Source organism: Sander lucioperca, chromosome 4, assembly GCF_008315115.2.
Source record: "Sander lucioperca isolate FBNREF2018 chromosome 4, SLUC_FBN_1.2, whole genome shotgun sequence".
Taxonomy (NCBI): Eukaryota; Metazoa; Chordata; class Actinopteri; order Perciformes; family Percidae; genus Sander; species Sander lucioperca.
Window position 1 is genome coordinate 33,039,319 of NC_050176.1, and position 19,175 is coordinate 33,058,493.

A 19,175-nucleotide genomic window follows, 5' to 3' on the forward strand; every position below is an offset into this window, starting at 1 on the left:
ATGTCAAGGTGTGTCTGTCTTCAACTTCCCATCAATCATCAAGGAGCCCACTCACAGGTAGTGAGGCAGCAATTAGTCGCTTTAATAAACTAGAGAGTTCCAGGGCAATAACAGGCTCTGCTAGCTAGAGAGCAGCGGTGGAGGAGACGGATCAGTCTTTCTCTCAGGAAAAACGCAAAGGGCTTAATTAGTGTTTTGTCTATCTTTCTCAGGCCAAGTTAATTCTCACCTTTCAACCTGAGCGATGACCTAAAACCACCCTGTCTGAGCCCGCAGAGTATCTCTGACAGATGGAGAAGTCAGGCATAGCAACACAACAGTAGGTGACACCCACAGCAGCTTATAGAAATGTTTGCATATGAAACCACCTTTCCATAATACCATTTTTTTCAGCTCAACAGCTGTTGAGCCCATTTGCTTTTGAGCAGGATGGTAAAATGTTTTTAAATGGCTTTAATTTTTTGTTTTTTTATAACAACAATGTATGAGATGACAATGAAAAACAATGTGACAACATGAAAGGGCTCACAGTGATAATCCTACAGAGAATTATCACCTGAATCTGCTGCTTCTCTCGGCTTTATGGAGTTTTATAGTTAGTTTCAGCTCACTGTTTAGCTGTTCGGCCCGCAATTTTACTGTTTTGGATCACTGTTACCGCTCTCATAGCACTATTTGAGTAGGCAGCTGTTTGTGTGTATACTACCTGCTCAGCTCCAAACAGCAAAAAGACAAAGTTAGCAACTAGCTGGTGCACATTTAGCAGCTGAAGGGCCAGATATTTCAGAAGTTGGTAGACACCAAAAACAAAGATAAAAGAAAGTGAATATTGGACGCATCTTTGCCAGGTGTAAGTATTATGTATAATAATAGGTCTAACAAAAGTCTAAAGCAGTAGTGTAATACCTGTTTTTCTGGGGCACGTCACCCTCATCCGCTGGGTGTGCAAGTTTATTGGGATGAACTCCAGAGATTTCTGGGCTTTGCAGCAGCTTGGCTTGAATGAATGACCTAAAAAAAAAACAGAGACACAAGTATATGTCACATTGTCAAGTACAACTGCATGATATCTGATGACTAGTTTTAATCTGTCTCCAGTAAGTGGTCACTTACTTACTAAGTATGCTTTCAAAATACCCAAAAAACAAAGAACACAACCAAAATTTTATATTAGTACAGCTTTACCCAGCTCTTTTCCCAAAGAAAGCATGCTTATAACATTAAATGTCACAGATTACACAAAGACTATTTAAAACAGTAAACTACAAATTATTCTTTGTTTTTTAATTTAAAATTATGATAAACCTCTAAACCAGGGGTCTTCAACATTTTTTAGGCCAAGGACCCCTTAGCTGAAAGAGAGACAGACCAGACCAGCCCCCCCCCCCACTACATACAGTATGGTATGAAAATTGAGTTGCATATTAAACTGGGCCTACAATAACGTGTAGGGTGGCCTAAAGCCTTTACACATACCTTTTTGTGATGCATGCAATATATTAAAATAATTATTAACATTCATATATTTATACATGTTTTAATGTTAAACATACATGAAGCACAGTAAATCCTTTAGCTTAACTGTATCTGTGGATGGCTACCTTAGTGGCTACCTTTCCTACAGGCCGATAAGCCTGTCATCAATGTTGTGTCAATTTAAAAAATAAGGCTGATTTATCTTTGTAATAATATGTTGGACACATGTTTATGTATATTTTTATTAACTTCTTTTAAATGATTAAAACAATAACTTGGGGCCCCCCTGCAGTAACTCTGAGGACCCCCTAAGGGTCCCAGGCTCCCTGTTGAAGATCTCTGCTGCATTCCACTTTTAATTGCCCATGCAAGATAATATAAAACACATCTATGTATATTAGATAAAGAATATCAATTAGAGATCAACAAGCGTCTCAAAAGTAGCTAATTTTCAATCAACTGCTTATAATATCCTCTAATGCAGTGTTATCCTTTAAGCACAGGATTGTATGCGCCTTGCAGCCACTACTTTGCTCAAAATGTCCAATTAAAATTTTCTGACAAATAACACTCTTTGTTTCTGGCTTATATTAAAACTTAAAAACACAATCTGACACTTCATGAGTTGAGGGAGCTCAAATCTTGAATATGTAAATAGGGTTGATGAGCCTCTTTGAGATGATGCAAAGCTTTCAAGAACAATCAAGGAACAATGTAGGAGGCAATTTAGAAGTCTTGTGATGTTTTCCAGCAGAGGTAAGTCATTCAAAATGAAGGTATTCAAAAAGGGTACAGAAGACCAAAAATATGAACAAAAATTCTCATATCACAAAGTTTCATTATCTAGTTTGGCATTGAAACTTTTAATTAAATCCCCTTTTAAGACACATGACTTTGAATTTCCTATCCAAGGATTTAAGATTGAGTTTAAAAAACTAGTAAACACTGCTCTAGTACAAGTTACGTGTTTTCCAGCTTGTATGCGAAAAGTAATTATGAGGTCGCGGTGGACTATTGATGGTATGTATGTTTCAGCAAGTTGATGTAATTCTTTAATCCAAATTGTAATGCAACAACTGTTGTAATACAACTACTGTAGATTAATGTGTTGGAAGTGAGTAAATATGCAAATACGTGCTTGAGGAGTTGCATCTGGTCATTTTCATTATAAGTAAACTTCTTTAGGCCTTTCAGACATGTTTGTCTAGCTAGTATAACACTGCATAGACCTTTGTATTCTGTGGTACTATGTCAATGTTATATTTCAATCTTTTTATAACATCACAGTGGTAATTTTCTTTTTTTTTTGACATGATCCTTTATCATATGTAGTTGGCTGTGCTGTGATCACATACTAGATCATATGAATCACACCACTGGCAACATTGGTGTGAGGTCATTTCATTGAATTGTCATTTGATAAAGTTTTTAATGCTCCTCTGTCGTCTGTCTTTCCACAAAGACACAAAGGATATCCACACATTGCTTTTTTTTGTCAGACAAACTGATTTTGCTGATGAGGGAAACACATAACAGTCCTTTGAACCAGAGGAGGTTATTAATCCCCCCCCCCCCACAATTGAAGATCTCCCAAGATCTCCTCTCCTGGGGAGAGTTCAATTAGCTTTATTTTACTTTACCATAACCTTTTAATATTATCGTAGATGAAGAGATATGTATTATATACTGTATGCATGACTGTTATTGTGGAGATAGCCTTTTGGTTTTATTTCCAAATATTAAGGTGAAGCAGTGTGCTCCTTGTACTATAGCTCAGAATGTATGTTAATTGCAGCATAATGGCAAAAAAGACAAAGTATACACAGTTTCCAGCTCTTCTGACATGTGCCCATACTCTCTCTTTGTGTTATAAAATTAAACTATGCAGTACACACTCTTCCATCCTGTTCATTAATTACTCTCGAGGCAACAGACCAGTATGCACCAATCAAAGCCTCAGTGCTACAGGAGGTTTATGTTTACAAAGAATCTAGATGAGAAAATCTGTTCCCTGCCACAGATTTTTAACATCATTTGGTAGGTTTGCCAAACATGAAAACAAATCAACTGCACCTCCATCAATGTATATAATGCTGAAACTGCTGACCCACTCAAGCTGAAATGTGTTACCTTAGAAATAGATAACATGTATGACTCAGCTGGAGCTGACAGTGATGGGACTTATCATTTCCAAGCACTGACAATCAATCATGTCTTCTTCCTAAAGTGATAACAGATTTGCTGCTACTTATTAAAGTGCAAATGCAAACAGATGCTATTTAAACAACTGAAGATACAATCTGTCGAATACATTTAGTGAAGACCAAAACATAAGCTTCATGTGTAGAAATGTAATGAGTAAGTACAATTTATTTTTAAAGCGCTTTTCACAGATAAAATCACAAAGTGATTTATAGGGGAATAAAACACCTACAAGAGAAAAATACATAATAAAAACACAATACACAATTAAAATTACATCATAAAGTGCAGACAGGTCAACCAAATGGCCTGTCTAAATAGGTAGGTCTTTATCTGATTTTTGAGTCCAAAGATACAGCTCGAATCACCACGGATCTTAAGCCAGGTGTGTGGAACAGACAGTAAATTTAACATATTAGACCTAAGAGATCAAGCTGACAAATATGGTTGAAGTAGCTCAGCCACATATGCAGGTGCCTGACCGTACAATGCTCTGTACATAAAAGTGAGTCTTGTGACAGCATTCTGGATTAACTGAAGACAATCAAGAGCAGACATTCTAAGTGAGGAGAAAAGTGCGTTAAAGTATCTGTATAATAGGGCTGAAACGATTCCTCAAATAACTTGAATAATTCGATTACAAAAAATCCTCGATGCAAAATGATTTGCCTCGAAGCTTCGTTAAATCAATGTTACCAACGTTGTATTGCTGACGGACGGTGTTTCTGTTTCAAATATATTTATTGTGAAACATTTCATTCAACAAAGGAGTTTGCATGGCATTTACATGTTTCCTTAAGAACAATCAAAACAACAAAAAACAGTAACAGATGTCATACAAATGGTAACAGAGACAGTGACAGATGTAATACGAATTGAAAATATATATACAAATAAAACCCCGACATAGCTTACCACCCCCTCCCTTGACGGACAGTGTTTCCACACGGATCATTATTATTGTCGCACACCAGACGCTGCTAAGTCTGCAGGCGGCACACATAGACAATATATAAGAATATATATAAGATAAGGCGGCACATGCCAGAGCATAAATAGTGATGGGCTAAGAGAAGAGACAGGCTGGAGAAAACGACAGAAAGTGTCCAAAGTTTGGAATCAGTTCAAACGTAGTTAAAAAGAGAACTCTGTACAGTGTGTTTACTGAAAAACCAAACTAGCTTACCATAATAATAGCACGACGTGGCACTTAAATGCACTTCATATGTTTAGTTTTTTGAGAGATGATATTGTAAGCAATGTAGGCAACAAAAATGTTGCTTTTCCCGAAAATTTAACCAAACTATTGTTTATTATTGCTGTTCAATAAAACAAAAATATTTCTTATCCGATTACTCGATTAATCGATGGAATAATCAGTAGAATACTCGATTACTAAAATAATCAATAGCTGCAGCCCTACAGTATAAGTTAGTCTGCTTACTAATATTTCTTAAGTGGAAAAAACAAGTTCTGGTCAGCTGCTTTACATGGATGTTAAACAATGGGGATTGATCAAATATCACCCCTAGCAATTTTCATTGAAAACTGCATAATAAATTCTACATCATTGAGATTATTAATATCACTGCAAAGGCGCTCTGTAAAACTGACCAGCTGTATTCTGAGTTATGCGGGAATGCAATGTTCTTTTAAGACATTAAGGGTCAGCATTTACAGACAAATCAAAGAAAATGCATTTATGATCACTGATCAGTAGGTTTGTAGGGGAGGGAGAGGTTTGCTTGTGGTGACCGAAAATTAGGTGAGGACAGTACTTGGTGAGGGAAGTTAAGGCTGCTGAGAGAGTGAAATGTGCAGTCTACAACAGTAAGGCCCAGAATTACTAAGGCTTCTGCGCCTATTTTTCAGGTGCAGATGTGACGCATTCTGCCTAAAACACATGTGCTGTATTGAGCAGTCACACCAGGATGGAGTAGTTAGCGTGTCATTTGAGCAAGTGTCTGTGAGACTACAGCCATGCAATGCTCTATGAGGGTGTTCAATAGGGCTATTCATTTACAAATTCAGCTGGGCCAAATATCAAAAACCACGAAATGTAGATGGGCCAGACATTTTCAGTCTGCTTGTGTGTCTGTGTGTGTCTGCTCATCTCTCTCGCTTAGACTGACATATATGTGAAACAAGTACGTAATTTCAAAAACACAATCACCAACAGTGATACTAGGTTATTTCTAAGAAACAGACACAGACAGGAGGCGGAAGCCCCCCAAAGCCTGCCTGCTTCCTGTCGTCGCCCATGTTAACAGATTGGGCTGTTCAAACAGACCAACAGGACGTGCAGTCCCCAGAGCTCCCCGGCCTGCTCATGATCTGCAGCAATATTTTGACATCTGGTCTATTTTCTCTGCGTGCCCAAGCAAATCGGGCAAGAAACCACACTGATGATATATTATAAACAATAAAGGATATCCTATGTTGTATATAATATAAATTATGTGATTGTGCTGGACGGCGGTTGCTTCTTGGATGGATGTCACCAATTGAATAGGCCGGCTAAATGCTTATTTCAGCATGCTTAACATGCTCACAATGACAATGCTAACATGTTGATGTTAGCAGATGATATTTGCCAGGTTCACAATCTAAGTTGAGCATGTTACCATGCTAACATTGGCTAATTACCACTAAACAAAAAGTACAGCTGAGACTGAGGGGAATATCGTTAGTTTTGCAGATATTGGCCATTAACCAAAGAAATGGGCAAATAAAAATTTTGACCAGATGATGACGTAAAATTAAATGTCGAGAGGATCACCAAAGTCGAATTTATCCTCTAGCGACCTTCAATATAATATGTAGCAAATTTCACAGCAATCCTTCAAATAATCTAAAAACTGAAAAACCAAAAATGTCAATCTCATGGTGGAGTTAAATTCTGGGGCTCACCAAAATCAGAAGGCTTCATCTTTTGTGGACCATGAATGTCTGTACAAAATTATAAAATACATCCAATTGTTGAGAATTTCAGTCGACAGACCAACATTGCCATCCATATTGTGGCTAATAAAAACTCCTGACCTATATACTGTTGTCTTCACCCAGATAGTATCCAACTGGTCTGCACATCAACACATTTCTGTGCTAGGAGGAGCCGTTTCCAAAAGCTAACATTCCAGTCGACCGCTAAGCTGTCATCCCTGCTCAGTGGGCTCTCACTGTCTGCTTTAGAGCTCTAGGGACCAGGCTAATCAAGCTAGTGACTGTTGTGGGTTAGATGAATTAGCCATATCAGATCCCCATCTGTTTGCCAAGGTGGGCTGACTATGTGACAGAAGGGCTGGATGCCAGCAATACTGACCAACATCTGGCCACTATCTCTTCTTTTAATCTTTTCATGTAATTTCCTTTGGTCTTTGCCACTTTTCTGTTCTAATGGATACTTTAGAACAGAGATCTTCAACAGGGGGTCTGGGGCCCCTAGGGGGTCCTCAGAGTTACTGACGGGGGGCCACCAAATTGACCTAACATAAATCCAACATATTATTAGTATATGTAAATCTGCCTTTCTCATAATAGGCTTACTGGCCCACTTACTTACTAAGGCAATCCACAGTTAATTCAAAAGATTCACTGTGCCACATGTATGTTTAACACCAAAACATGATTTGTAAAATCATGCCAAACATTATTATTTGAATAGCTTAGTATTGTATGTAAAATAATGTATCTATAAAGGCTTTAGGCTGCCCTACAGGTTATTGTAGGCCCAGGTTCATTTTATTTTATATAATTTTATATATATTTAATTATGTAGTAGGGGGTTCCTGCTCCGTCTCTCTTTCATTTAAGGAGTCCTTGGCTTAAAAAATGTTGAAGACCCATGCTTTAGAAGATGACCAACCTTTTTCCTATGCTATAAATGTCTGCCCGAGGACAAGCTGAGAAGATCACAAACTACAGCAACAGCGTCTTGTAAGTAAGGTCTGTCAGATCAATGTAGGTCTGTAGCTTGTTAAGGGTTTTATCTTAATGCTCCTGTGGTGCTGAGAGCACAGCAGGCTTTTTTTTTAATCAATCAACAGTTAGATATGTTGTAGACATAGAGGATTGGACACATGCTGTGTGAGCACTGGAATCAGCCCGAGAGAAGTGTGAATTGGACAAGAGGGTCATTTTTTTTTTTTAAACTTTGATCCAATTTATGTCTTTTAACATGTTGCTATTATTTTTAAGGGCTTTTTTTTTATCATTACCATTTTTCATGTTGTCTGTAGTAACCTGGAAAACAGAAAATGTAAGCACTCCACAGCTGAACATCTTTACCTGGAGGCAACAGACTGCAGAGACTGATGTTCTAATACAGATATTAAAGAGAGAGAGAACGAGTAAAGTATGAGCCTCAATCTGCAATTTGTTGCTCTGGGCCTTAAGCTGAAGTTATCCCATAAATGGAGTTTAAGAGTGACTGACCGTTTTGTGAAGAGACGTGCTGGCAGTACTGGAGGTCCAACAAACACCAAGCAAACAAGATTGCTTCTGCGCCTTTAAATTGCCGCCCGGTAAACAATGAAAGTAGGGATGATTAATTTATGAATGGAATACAGTTATTAGAGTATCTGAAGTGTTTGCCTAGGTCAGCTCGTCATTAGAAAATTGAACCTGAACATAGGGACTCTAACTAAACCTCCCAGCAGACTGTTCTTCCTCTACCAGCAGTTTTTCCAACTTGATGTAAATTTTACAAAAAACACAACATAAAAATAAGAAAAACCTACGTCTTACCCATGAAATGTGCACAGACCACTGATTCTTCTTTTTTGCCTGAAAATCCTTCTGACTTGATTGACCTTATCTCATATGCATTCAAGTCAGTGTCTAATGAAAATAACTGCACAAATATCCTATGTAAAGACAGCGAAGCTCACTTGCAAAAATGCAAAACCAAACTATTTTTTAATTTATATTTTTATTTTGAAAACATAAAATGTGGAGAATACAAACTCTATACTGTGGAAGCATTCTATATTTTGCATCCTCCCATTCATTTTGTATTGCTCTATATAGACTAACACATTGCCATAAAATATGATAGAAATTTGTGTGTATAAGCTTGAAAGACGTCCTGATTACATTAAGTTCTTATATGATGGACATTTTAAAAGTAACATCATATTGACATCCCTTAAATGTAGTGATTTGTATGTACATACAAGGTAAGACAGCAACGATGCTTGTTGATTGTTTAGATTAATTTCTCAATGCCTTTGTCACCATTTTCTTATTTTGAGTAACAATCTTGTCATTCCTTCTCTCTCCTGTTTTTGCTCATCCACTGGTCTTCACGCTCAAACCACCTCCACACGCCGTCTCTTTGTGTCTCTACTATCTGCTTTTTTTTGAGCTGGCCCACCCAACTTATCTGTCATCCTGTTAAGTTAATGTAGGGCTGGACCAGAGTTGTGAGTTGGGCAGGAGTTCCTTTGTGCATTGCAGCATATGCGCCAAACAAGGGATTTGTCAAGAACCATAATGACCAATGGCACATTATCCATTCCCCTCACCCTCAACTCCCGCCCTCAGAGCTCAGGCAGGCAGTGCAGAGGCTTAGCCAACATCATCTCTTATCAGCTAGGCAAAGAAAAAAGCAGCAGAGACAAATATCTCATTATGGGGATGAGAAAAAAAAAATCTGAGCTAACCTAATCAGTAGCTATGATGTTCCTTATGCCCATAAGAAACTAAAATATGCATGGGAAGAGATTATGGAGCTCAGTCTATGAACTTTTTAATGTCTGGTTTGTTATTCCTGTCATTATTTTCATTTGTAATAATTTATTAAGTTCAGTAGAGGACAGAGACTGATAATGTACGCACTGTACTGTTGTATTGTACAATAAGATTTGTGCTTGTGCATGTATAAGGACAACATATATATTCTGTATATAAAGTATATTATATTACGTATGTTCATATGTAGTATGAGTTTTTATCCTGCTTTTGAGTAATAAAACACAGCAAAACATTACCTACATTTTTTCACCACACTGGCATTTTGTGGCATAATCACATGTCCAGTGTTTCCTTGTTCAGTGTCAGAGGCAAATGCCAAACAGCCTAATTACTTTCTGTACACTACATTAGAGCTAACTGAGTGGATTCATTTTATTATGTAAAACATTTGCAAAAAGTGTGCAAAAATTATTTGCATACCAAGTAGAACACATAATATTTGTAAATGAGATGCAAGACTCATATTTTTGTTTGCACATGGCAGAAAATTGCATTAGTTTTTATGTGCACTGCAAACGTTTATTTCGACAAAACACTGAAGAGCACATGGGCACACACATTTTCAGTAGCTAAATGAAACAACCTCTCACTGAGCTTTCCATTCCACTGACACAAATCACCCAGAGTCCATCTTTTAACTTAAACTTGTCCTCTCTTTTTGGACTTAACCTAAAAGGTTAGGGGCCGCTGCAGTGTTTTGAACTATGATTGGGTTATAACAGAGTTAACACAGGGACAGGTCAGGCCAGATTACATTATACACCTCACTCCTTTAATTACTCCCATAATGTCTCTATATTTAGGGACTACACATTACAGTAAAAAACTACTTTCACCACAACCAACACTGACTCAGTAGATTGATAAGGTATGCAGTGCCATCTGCAAACTTTTGCCAGGTTTCTATTTTGTCCCAGTACAACAGTATGCATGATGGCTCATTCCAAATATATATAATATATACAGTTTTTCTGTACAACCAAGGACAAACCATGATAAGAAGAGAAAAAAATATATTTTCATATACCGAACCAGATAACCTGGACACTCATATCAGAAGAAAGTGACACTGGTGAAACCAAGGACATTCCAAACTTCTTGGAACTAATCCATAACTAAGAGGTTTTTTTTTATATGATTTTGAGTAAAACGGCTTTGTACACGTGTGCATACCTGTTCTCACTCTGAACTCGTAAAATATGGACATTTGGACAGTTGGCTGTCAGCGTCTGAAGCGACGAAAAAGGCATCCTTCAGCGCGTTTGTAGAGCGTACCGGGGACTTTCACCCTGGAGACCGGGGTTCGTGTCCCGCCCGGCACGTTTCCTAAAGTCTCTTTCTTCTTTAACCGTCCCGTTCTTCCCGCGTGTCACAGAAACGTAAGCCCACCCACGACCTTTTCCTTAACGTAACTGTATCAAAAGTGACGCCAATAGTCCGACCAAGTGCGTTTAGTTAAAGCGCGTTATATGACGCTAAAGGAGACTTTTAGCGCCAATAACGACGACAAAGGCACCTGAACAAGCATCCGTATTTTACAAGATGGGAGTGAGAATATGTTGCGTGGATACAGGTATGTATGTAAAATTTAGCAGCAGGTGCAGTCATACCAGTAATCTTGTCCAGTTCAGCCAAAGTCTCTTGGTAAGAGCTGATGATTCCTCCGTATCGTGTCATCACCTCTTTTCTTAAGTTGTCCCAGTGAGGAGAAAGCTCCCCCAGCTCCTTCAGGTCCTGCACCCTACAGATAACACAGATCTATGAGGACCTTCAATCGATATTAAACATATCATCAATGATGTCTACAAATCTTGGCTTGCTTGCTTTTACTGCTTAGCTTCTTTGTGTTTAAAACATAGACATTAGACGTGAAACAGTCTACTGTAATTTAAGGGAGAAAAAGCATTGAATATTAGTGTAAGGCTACATCTAGAGTTGAGTCATATCCATGCTTCCCAAACTCCTTTATTAATGTTTTCTAGTTTGGGTATAAAAAACACATTAACAATGTTAATTAACTGGCAAAACACAGACACAGCCTTGCACATACTGGCGCAGACACACATGCACACAGTAACGTCCCAAAGCCCCCTGTGCTGAGCCAGATAAACACATTGCTGAACCTTAGGCTAGTAGCTGGTGCCCACTTATCCACTCTGCCCTATCAAATTCCTCCCCTGCTCTGGTCATTCTTTTACCATTACGCATAAAATAAACCCAGCCAGTCTCTACTGATGTCACTGGAGTGATCCGTCACTTGTCTTTTATCTAGTGGTGCCTGCAGCCTAACGCCAAAATCATCTGTGCCCCTTCTTTACGAAGTAACAGCGGCTCTGTGTGTATGTGTTTGTGTGTGTGGGGCTGATTCCCTACTAGGAAGTACAGTCTCTTTCAGTGGTTTATTATTTGCATCTGAAAGGCGACATCAGATGGACAGATATCATTCAGAAACCAGCCCTCCCGCATCCATTGAAAAGTAAATTGCAGTGATATTATAGAAATTAGAGGTTGAAAGACGTTCAACATGGTATTCAGGATAACAAATACACGGTCATATGCATTGCTTTCATGATAATGAGCCCAATTTTAAGTGATTATACCTCATACATTTTGCATACTGTATGTCTTAAAATGAAAGGCTGCATGCTCGTTGGTTCGACTTATTGTTAAGACCAAGCATAATTGTTTGAATGCATAATGTAGTAGTTATTTCTTTGTTGTAGTTCAACTACTACAACAAAGCGTTAGGCACCGATAGCCTCTCCAGACTATTTCCTTGTCTCCTTCAGGTAAGGAAGTTATTTTTAGATTACTTTGAAGTACTTCAAAACACAGCAGAACGCGATAGAGAAAGTGGCGGAGAAAGAGACAGAGTGAGTCAAGGTCATATGTATTATCAAACCCAACAAAACACATTTTCCCATATATCTCTAGTGGTTTCTAGCCATGCTGTCAAGAGTTTACTATTTTTTTGTTAGAATGTAGTTTCACTAAAAACTGTTTACAGCCAGGCCTGTGAATTATCCAGACACCCCGTTTGTTTTGGAAAGACGTGGTTGCATTTTTATGTCTTTTTTTTTGTTTAAAGTAAGTAATAAGGAATTGCACCACAGAATGTAACTCAGGAACAGTGTCTCCATTACATAGTTGGCAACCAGAGAGCACTGTAAGGTTGTAAAATGTCCTGCTTAGTATGCAGCTTGGTCACAGTTAAAGAAAACACTAAAAAAACATTGTTATTAGATTTTAAACTACTAAATATGGATATCAGTATCTGCCTCAAAAATTCAGTATTGGTCAGGCTATAGTGAGCACCACAAAGAAATTGCATTTGCCTCAAATGTATTAGGTGAGAGGTAGTCTATGGCTACATTTACATTGCTACGTTTTGGTTTAAAAACAAATATATTTTGCTACATTTACACCTCGCATACACATTGCTCTGGCATTGCAGAGCCCCTAAACCGGAGAAATTTGAAAAAACTTCTGACCCCGTTTTGGTTTGGAATCTCCAGATTGTGTTGCAGTCTCAATGGCTGCAAACAGAGACCTTTGGAAATACCAACACTGACGCCAATGTTTCGCCGCAGGTTACCATGGCAACTACCAGCAATGGGCGGAGTATACATGCTGCCTCCTGTTTAGCCCGGCACACGCATGCCCAGTATACGAGAATGTTGATGAGATATGCGGCTTGGCCGTGTTAGTTTAAACGGAGATTAGTTCTTCTAATGGAGCTAAAAACACTTGTGTGCACGGAGATCGCTTTTGGCTCAAAACTCCGCTTAAAAACCAAAATGTAGCAGTGTAAATGTAGCAATATCGAAGACGTTTCATTTACGGGATTGTTCTGGTGCCGCCAGAGGTTCTGCTGGATGTCCCTTGTTTTCGGCCAGATGTCCCTCACCTTCCGCTTTCTTTGTGTTGCCATGTGTTTGGACTCAACCACTGAAAGTAAAACACCAGGCACCTCTGCCCCCTCAAGGACGGCAGCTAACTCCTTCTCAACAGACTGATAAGTATGCTTGTGTACAGAATGAAACAAGCTTTAACTGATATGTGCTGGGTCCAGGCTGCACGCCTAGTGGCACTCATGACTCTTTCCAGGACAAGCCTGGGCCCTGTGTATTCAATTCTTCGTCAATCTATGTTGTGATAGGTAATAGAAAAAGAATGGTGAATCCGCTAAGTAAGAAAAAGAAGCACTTAACTGCCAACTTAGCAAATTTAGCATCCATTCCTCGTCAGCCACAGCCTGTCCCAAAAAACGAGACAGATAATTATTTTAACACACTAACACTAGCCTTACTAAACGTCAGGTCTTTGGCGGGTAAATCATTTTTAATCAATGATTTTATTATTAAACACAATCTTGATTTTATGTTTTTAACTGAAACCTGGTTAGACCATAATAACAGTGATGCTGTTCTCATTGAGTCAGCTCCCCCTAACTTCAGTTTTATGAGTGAGAATAGAGCGAATAAGAAAGGAGGTGGAGTCGCCATTTTGTTTAACGACTCGTTCCAATGTACTCAAATAGCTTATGGAAACTTTGCTTCTTTTGAATATGTGGCTCTTCAGCTAAGGTCCCCCTCTCGACCTATATTTCTAATTATCTACAGGCCACCTAAATACTGTGCATCCTTCTTTGACGACTTTAGTGGACTGCTGTCTTTAATCTGTATTAACTTTGACTGTGTAGTTATTGCTGGTGATTTCAACATTCATGTTGACAACCCCCAGGATAGAGGGACAAAAGAACTGTGTTGTATTTTTGAGAACTATGGACTGACTCAGCATGTGACGGAGCCCACACACAACAAGGGGCACACTCTGGACTTGATTGAACATTTCCAAGGTTGTGGTGACTGATGCTGCTCTCTCTGATCATTCCTGTGTTTTCTTTAATGGCACTATCTCTGTGCACAAAAGTGTCCAAACAAAGAGAAAGAAAACGGTATATCACTGACAACACCAGTGAAACCTTCATTCAGCTTTTCTCGTCCACACCCGCCCTCTCAAGGGTCTCAGTCACTGAGCTTGTAGACAATTTCAATTGTAAAATTACAAATGTTATTGATGCCATTGCTCCCATTAAGGTAAAAACTGTCTCTGATAAGAAAAGATCTCCATGGAGAAATGCCATACTGGTAAGAACAGAAAAAAGAGAGTGTCGAAAAGCAGAACGCAGGTGGCGAAAAACTAATCTCCAGGTCCACTACAACACCTATAAAGAGAGACTTCGCACTTATAATTTGGAACTGAGGAATGCAAGGCGGTCCTTCTTCTCGGACATTATTGCCAAAAACAATAATAATTCACGTGCTTTGTTTGCTACTGTCGATAGGTTAACAAACCCTCCAGTACCAGTAGCATCTGAACTTTTATCCACAAAGGCCTGCAATGATTTTGCCACCTTCTTCAATGACAAAATTCAGAAAATTAAACAGTCAGTGCTTCCATATCGAGTACAGGGTATGTGTTGTCACAGTGTCTAGGCAAAACAGATTCCAATATGACCCAATTTCATATGATTAACCGTAAAAACCTAGAGGACATTATACAACATCTGAAAACCTCCTACTGCTGCCTTGATATTCTACCAACGGGCCTTTTCAAAAATGTTGCAAATTGTTTGGCTACAGATCTTCTACAGATTGTAAACACGTCTCTTCTCTCAGGTATCTTCCCACAGGCCCTGAAAACTGCAGTCATTAAGCCACTCTTAAAAACGAACAATCTAGACACGTCACTAATGAGCAACTATAGGCCGATATCAAACCTTCCATTTTTAAGTAAAATCATTGAAAAAACGGTTTCTCAACAACTGAACCTTTTCTTGTCACTAAACAACAGTTTTGATGCCTTCCAGTCGGGTTTTCGACCACACCACAGCACTGAGACGGCTCTTGTTAAAGTCTTTAATGACATCCACTTAAACACAGATAGTGGCAAAATTTCAGTCTTGGTATTACTTGATCTCAGTGCTGCATTTGATACGGTCGACCATGACATATTACTAGACCGATTGGAAAACTGGGTTGGCATTTCTGGCTCAGTACTAAAGTGGTTTGAGTCTTATTTAAAGAATAGGGACTACTTTGTGTCTATAGGGAATTATACATCTGAGCATACAAATATGACGTGCGGAGTTCCCCAAGGCTCCGTTCTGGGGGCTCTCCTGTTTAACATCTACATGCTTCCACTGGCTCAAATTATGGAAAACAACAAAATAAGTTACCATAGTTATGCGGATGACACACAAATTTATATAGCCTTATCGCCAGGGGACTATAGTCCAATACAACAACTGACTAAGTGCATTGAACAAATTAAAGACTGGATGTGCCAGAACTTTCTTAAATTAAATGAAGAAAAAACTGAGGTGGTTGTTTTTGGAGCAAAAGAGGAACGATTAAAAGTCAGCACTCAGCTTCAAACGATAATGTTAACAACAGACAAAGCCAGAAATCTTGGTGTAGTCATGGACTCAGACCTGAATTTTAACAGCCACATTAAGACAATTACAAAGTCAGCCTATTACCACCTTAAAAATATATCAAGGGTTAAAGGACTTATGTCTCAGCAAGACTTGGAAAAACTTGTCCATGCTTTTATCTTCAGTAGACTAGACTACTGTAACGGAGTCTTTACAGGTCTCCCTAAAAAATCAATTAGACAGCTGCAGCTGATTCAGAACGCTGCTGCTCGAGTCCTCACTAAGACCAAGAAAGTGGATCACATCACTCCAGTACTGAAGTCTCTACACTGGCTTCCAGTGCATCAAAGAATTGATTTCAAAATACTTTTGCTGGTTTATAAATCACTAAACGGTTTAGGGCCAAAATACATTTCTGATCTGCTAGTACACTATGAACCACCCAGACCTCTCAGGTCGTCTGGGACAGGTCTGCTTGTTGTCCCCAGAGTCAGAACTAAACAGGGGGAAGCAGCGTTTAGTTTTTATGCTCCACATATCTGGAACAAACTCCCAGAAAACTGCAGGTCTGCTGCAACTCTCAGTTCTTTTAAATCAAGGCTGAAGACCTATCTATTTGATGTTGCCTTTCTTTAAATAACTTCATTTCTTATACTGAAGTTGCATTGTTGACACTGTATGACAATCTATATAAGCATATAAAGAGAAATTCCTATTTTATCTGCTTTTATATATTTAACTGTTTTAATTGCTCTTCAATGTTTCATTTCTTATACTGCACTGTAACTTTTATTCTTGTATTTTATCTGTTTTAAATTTTTTAATCTGTTTTCATGTAAAGCACTTTGAATTGCCCTGTTGCTGAAATGTGCTATACAAATAAAGCTGCCTTGCCTTGCCATTCTAAACTCCAATCGATTTATAAGGAATATGGTTAACTGCTCCTCAGATCTCCGCAGGGTAAATCCAGACAGCTAGCCAGACTATCTGTGGAATCTGAGTTTTCTGTTGCACGACTAAAACAACTTTTAAATGTACACGTACACCAAAACAAGTTCCTTCTCGAGGATATTTTGCAGAGGCACCGTTGCTCCGTCCGGTGCTTAGCGACAAGACGATTGAGATTGATTTAAAGAAATGCCAAAAAAACAGAGCAAGTTTTTCTCCTATACAGGAATGTTGTGTGGACTAGCCAGACCCTCCTTCGCAGCGCTGTGGAGGAAGGTCTGGCAATGTGAGAATAGGGGAGAGGCAGAAATCTCAGGGAGGGATATATCAAAACCTGGCAAATTAAACCAAAGATTATCTGCATGGGTTGATACCACAAGAGGTAAGTGAGATTTATTTTTCATTATTAATTTGGGTGAACCGACTCTTTAAATACACAACCCAGCATATGCCATAAGCTAATACATACAGCAAACACTTGCAAATGACATTCTAGCCCGTCTTAATAAACAACTGAACCAGCTGTAAAACAAATGGCTGATCACATACAGTTTGAGACATTTTCCTCATCCCTCGCCTCTGTCTGTTCTAAACAAACATGCAGCTGGAAACAACCTCAAGGCAGTGAGGTGCCACATGCTGGACGGCTCTGCCAACACGCTCTGCAGGTGGTTGTAAGTAAGTTATGCTTATGGCATAGAAAGATAGACAGGAGGCTTCACAAAGGAAGTACATTTCAGATTACCATGAGCAAAGGAAGCTAATAGTACCATGGGCAGCAGCACAGGCAGCAGCCTGTCGGCAGCACAGGCAGCAACACAAGCAGCAGCGCAGGCAGCAGCACAGGCAGCAGCTCAGGGATGCGTTTGATTTGAGGTTATTCGAAGGAAGCATCATTTTCCCTTTTGGCGTATAAATAGTGCTTAAAACCATTCTTAATTATAAAGGGATTTAAACAGAGACCAATGATAAATATACATGTGTATTCAAAAGTTGTTTTGTGCAATAATCACAGAAATGAGATTTGCATCGTTGTAAATGAGAGTGGCTTAAAAAACTCAACAAAAAAACGGTTTATATAGCAAATGTTACATGGTACTGAATTGTAACAATCCTCTCCAAGAGATTGCAACCATTCACAATGATCTTAACGTTTAACTATACCTCTCAGCCACTGCTATTTGTGCGTCACAGTGGACTATTGTCTCCTGAGAGATCTGTTATTTTATGTTGGGGTTGGAGATGAGGTCAGGGTGGATGATCCTGGTCTAAATTATAGATAATGGGTAAAATAATAGAGAAACGTATCTGCTTGCTAAATGAGGGTTATTAGGCAGTGGGGTGCTGGGCAGAGGGATACGGTATCAGCTCCTTTATCAGAGGGCTATTGTCTGGAAAGAGTAAAGGTGCAGGGGGAAGGGCACAATAAGAGCAAGTGTAGGCTGATTAACTATATCCATGTTAAAAAAAGGGTTTATCTGTGTTTTTTGCCCCCAACGGCTCCTTCCAGGCAGCGCTGCCTAGGCACTAGGATTAGGCACTGGTTATGGTTATGGTTAGGGTTAAGGTTAGGTGCCTTGAAGGCAGCGGTCGCAGCGCTGCCTGGAAGGAGCAGTTGGGGGCAAAAAACACCATAGAGCAAAAAAAGGTCACAACGTCTCTCATGTCCTTTGTTGTTGTATCTTACATCAGACATTTGAAAAGAAAAGTGCTCTAATAAACACACTAACACACAGAAACATTCAACATTATCACAGAGTGGGGAAGCAAACGAAGCCACCCACCATCCACTGCTGCACTCACAACTTTGCATCACTAACTGAATCATTAAAAACATCGAGCTACAGTAGCACCAGTGTGACGCTGGCTGACAGAATCGGTTTAATGGAGAGGCACCGTGGAGAAAGACAACATTTAAAGAGGATTATAGGAGAGGTGCCTAAACAACCAAGCTGGTGATACGGTATACATGCCTGTTAATAAACAAACATTGCATATGGTAGTCATGGTTTAGAGCCTGATGTGTGCTTATGAGCTGTATGATACAGATAAGACATTCAATAATTATTCTGTAAGTGTCTTCTAAATTTAGTTGTGATTTAAATGATCCGTTTGCAGAGGAGACCATCTTCTATTCAAACAGAAAGAAGGGTTAGAGAAACTGAGACATGAGGGAACCATGGTCTGGGAATGTGAGCAGACTGTCTGTTAGACAGGTAAACTGATACCAAAGCTTGTCTTGTCAATCGGTCAATTATGGTTGTGCGAGTGTTTCAATGTGTATTTGTGTGGTGGAGTGTATGATCACACTTGTGTGTATATTTTTGCATGTGAATGTGTCCTTGAACTCTGTGTG

The 19,175-nt window shown here is 39.1% G+C and overlaps 1 protein-coding gene across 9 annotated transcripts in view; it reads right to left on the reverse strand.

Moving 5' to 3' along the window:
* Positions 1-19,175, reverse strand: part of inpp4b (inositol polyphosphate-4-phosphatase type II B) — a 258,561-nt gene that overhangs the window by 37,029 nt on the left and 202,357 nt on the right. For all 9 annotated transcript variants that reach the window (XM_031277069.2, XM_031277068.2, XM_031277067.2 and 6 more), the window contains 2 exons: positions 11,043-11,173; positions 907-1,011 (listed from right to left, as the gene is read on the reverse strand). In XM_031277069.2, coding sequence (XP_031132929.1) covers positions 907-1,011; positions 11,043-11,173 — 236 coding nt within the window. The remainder of the gene's footprint in view (positions 1-906; positions 1,012-11,042; positions 11,174-19,175) is intronic.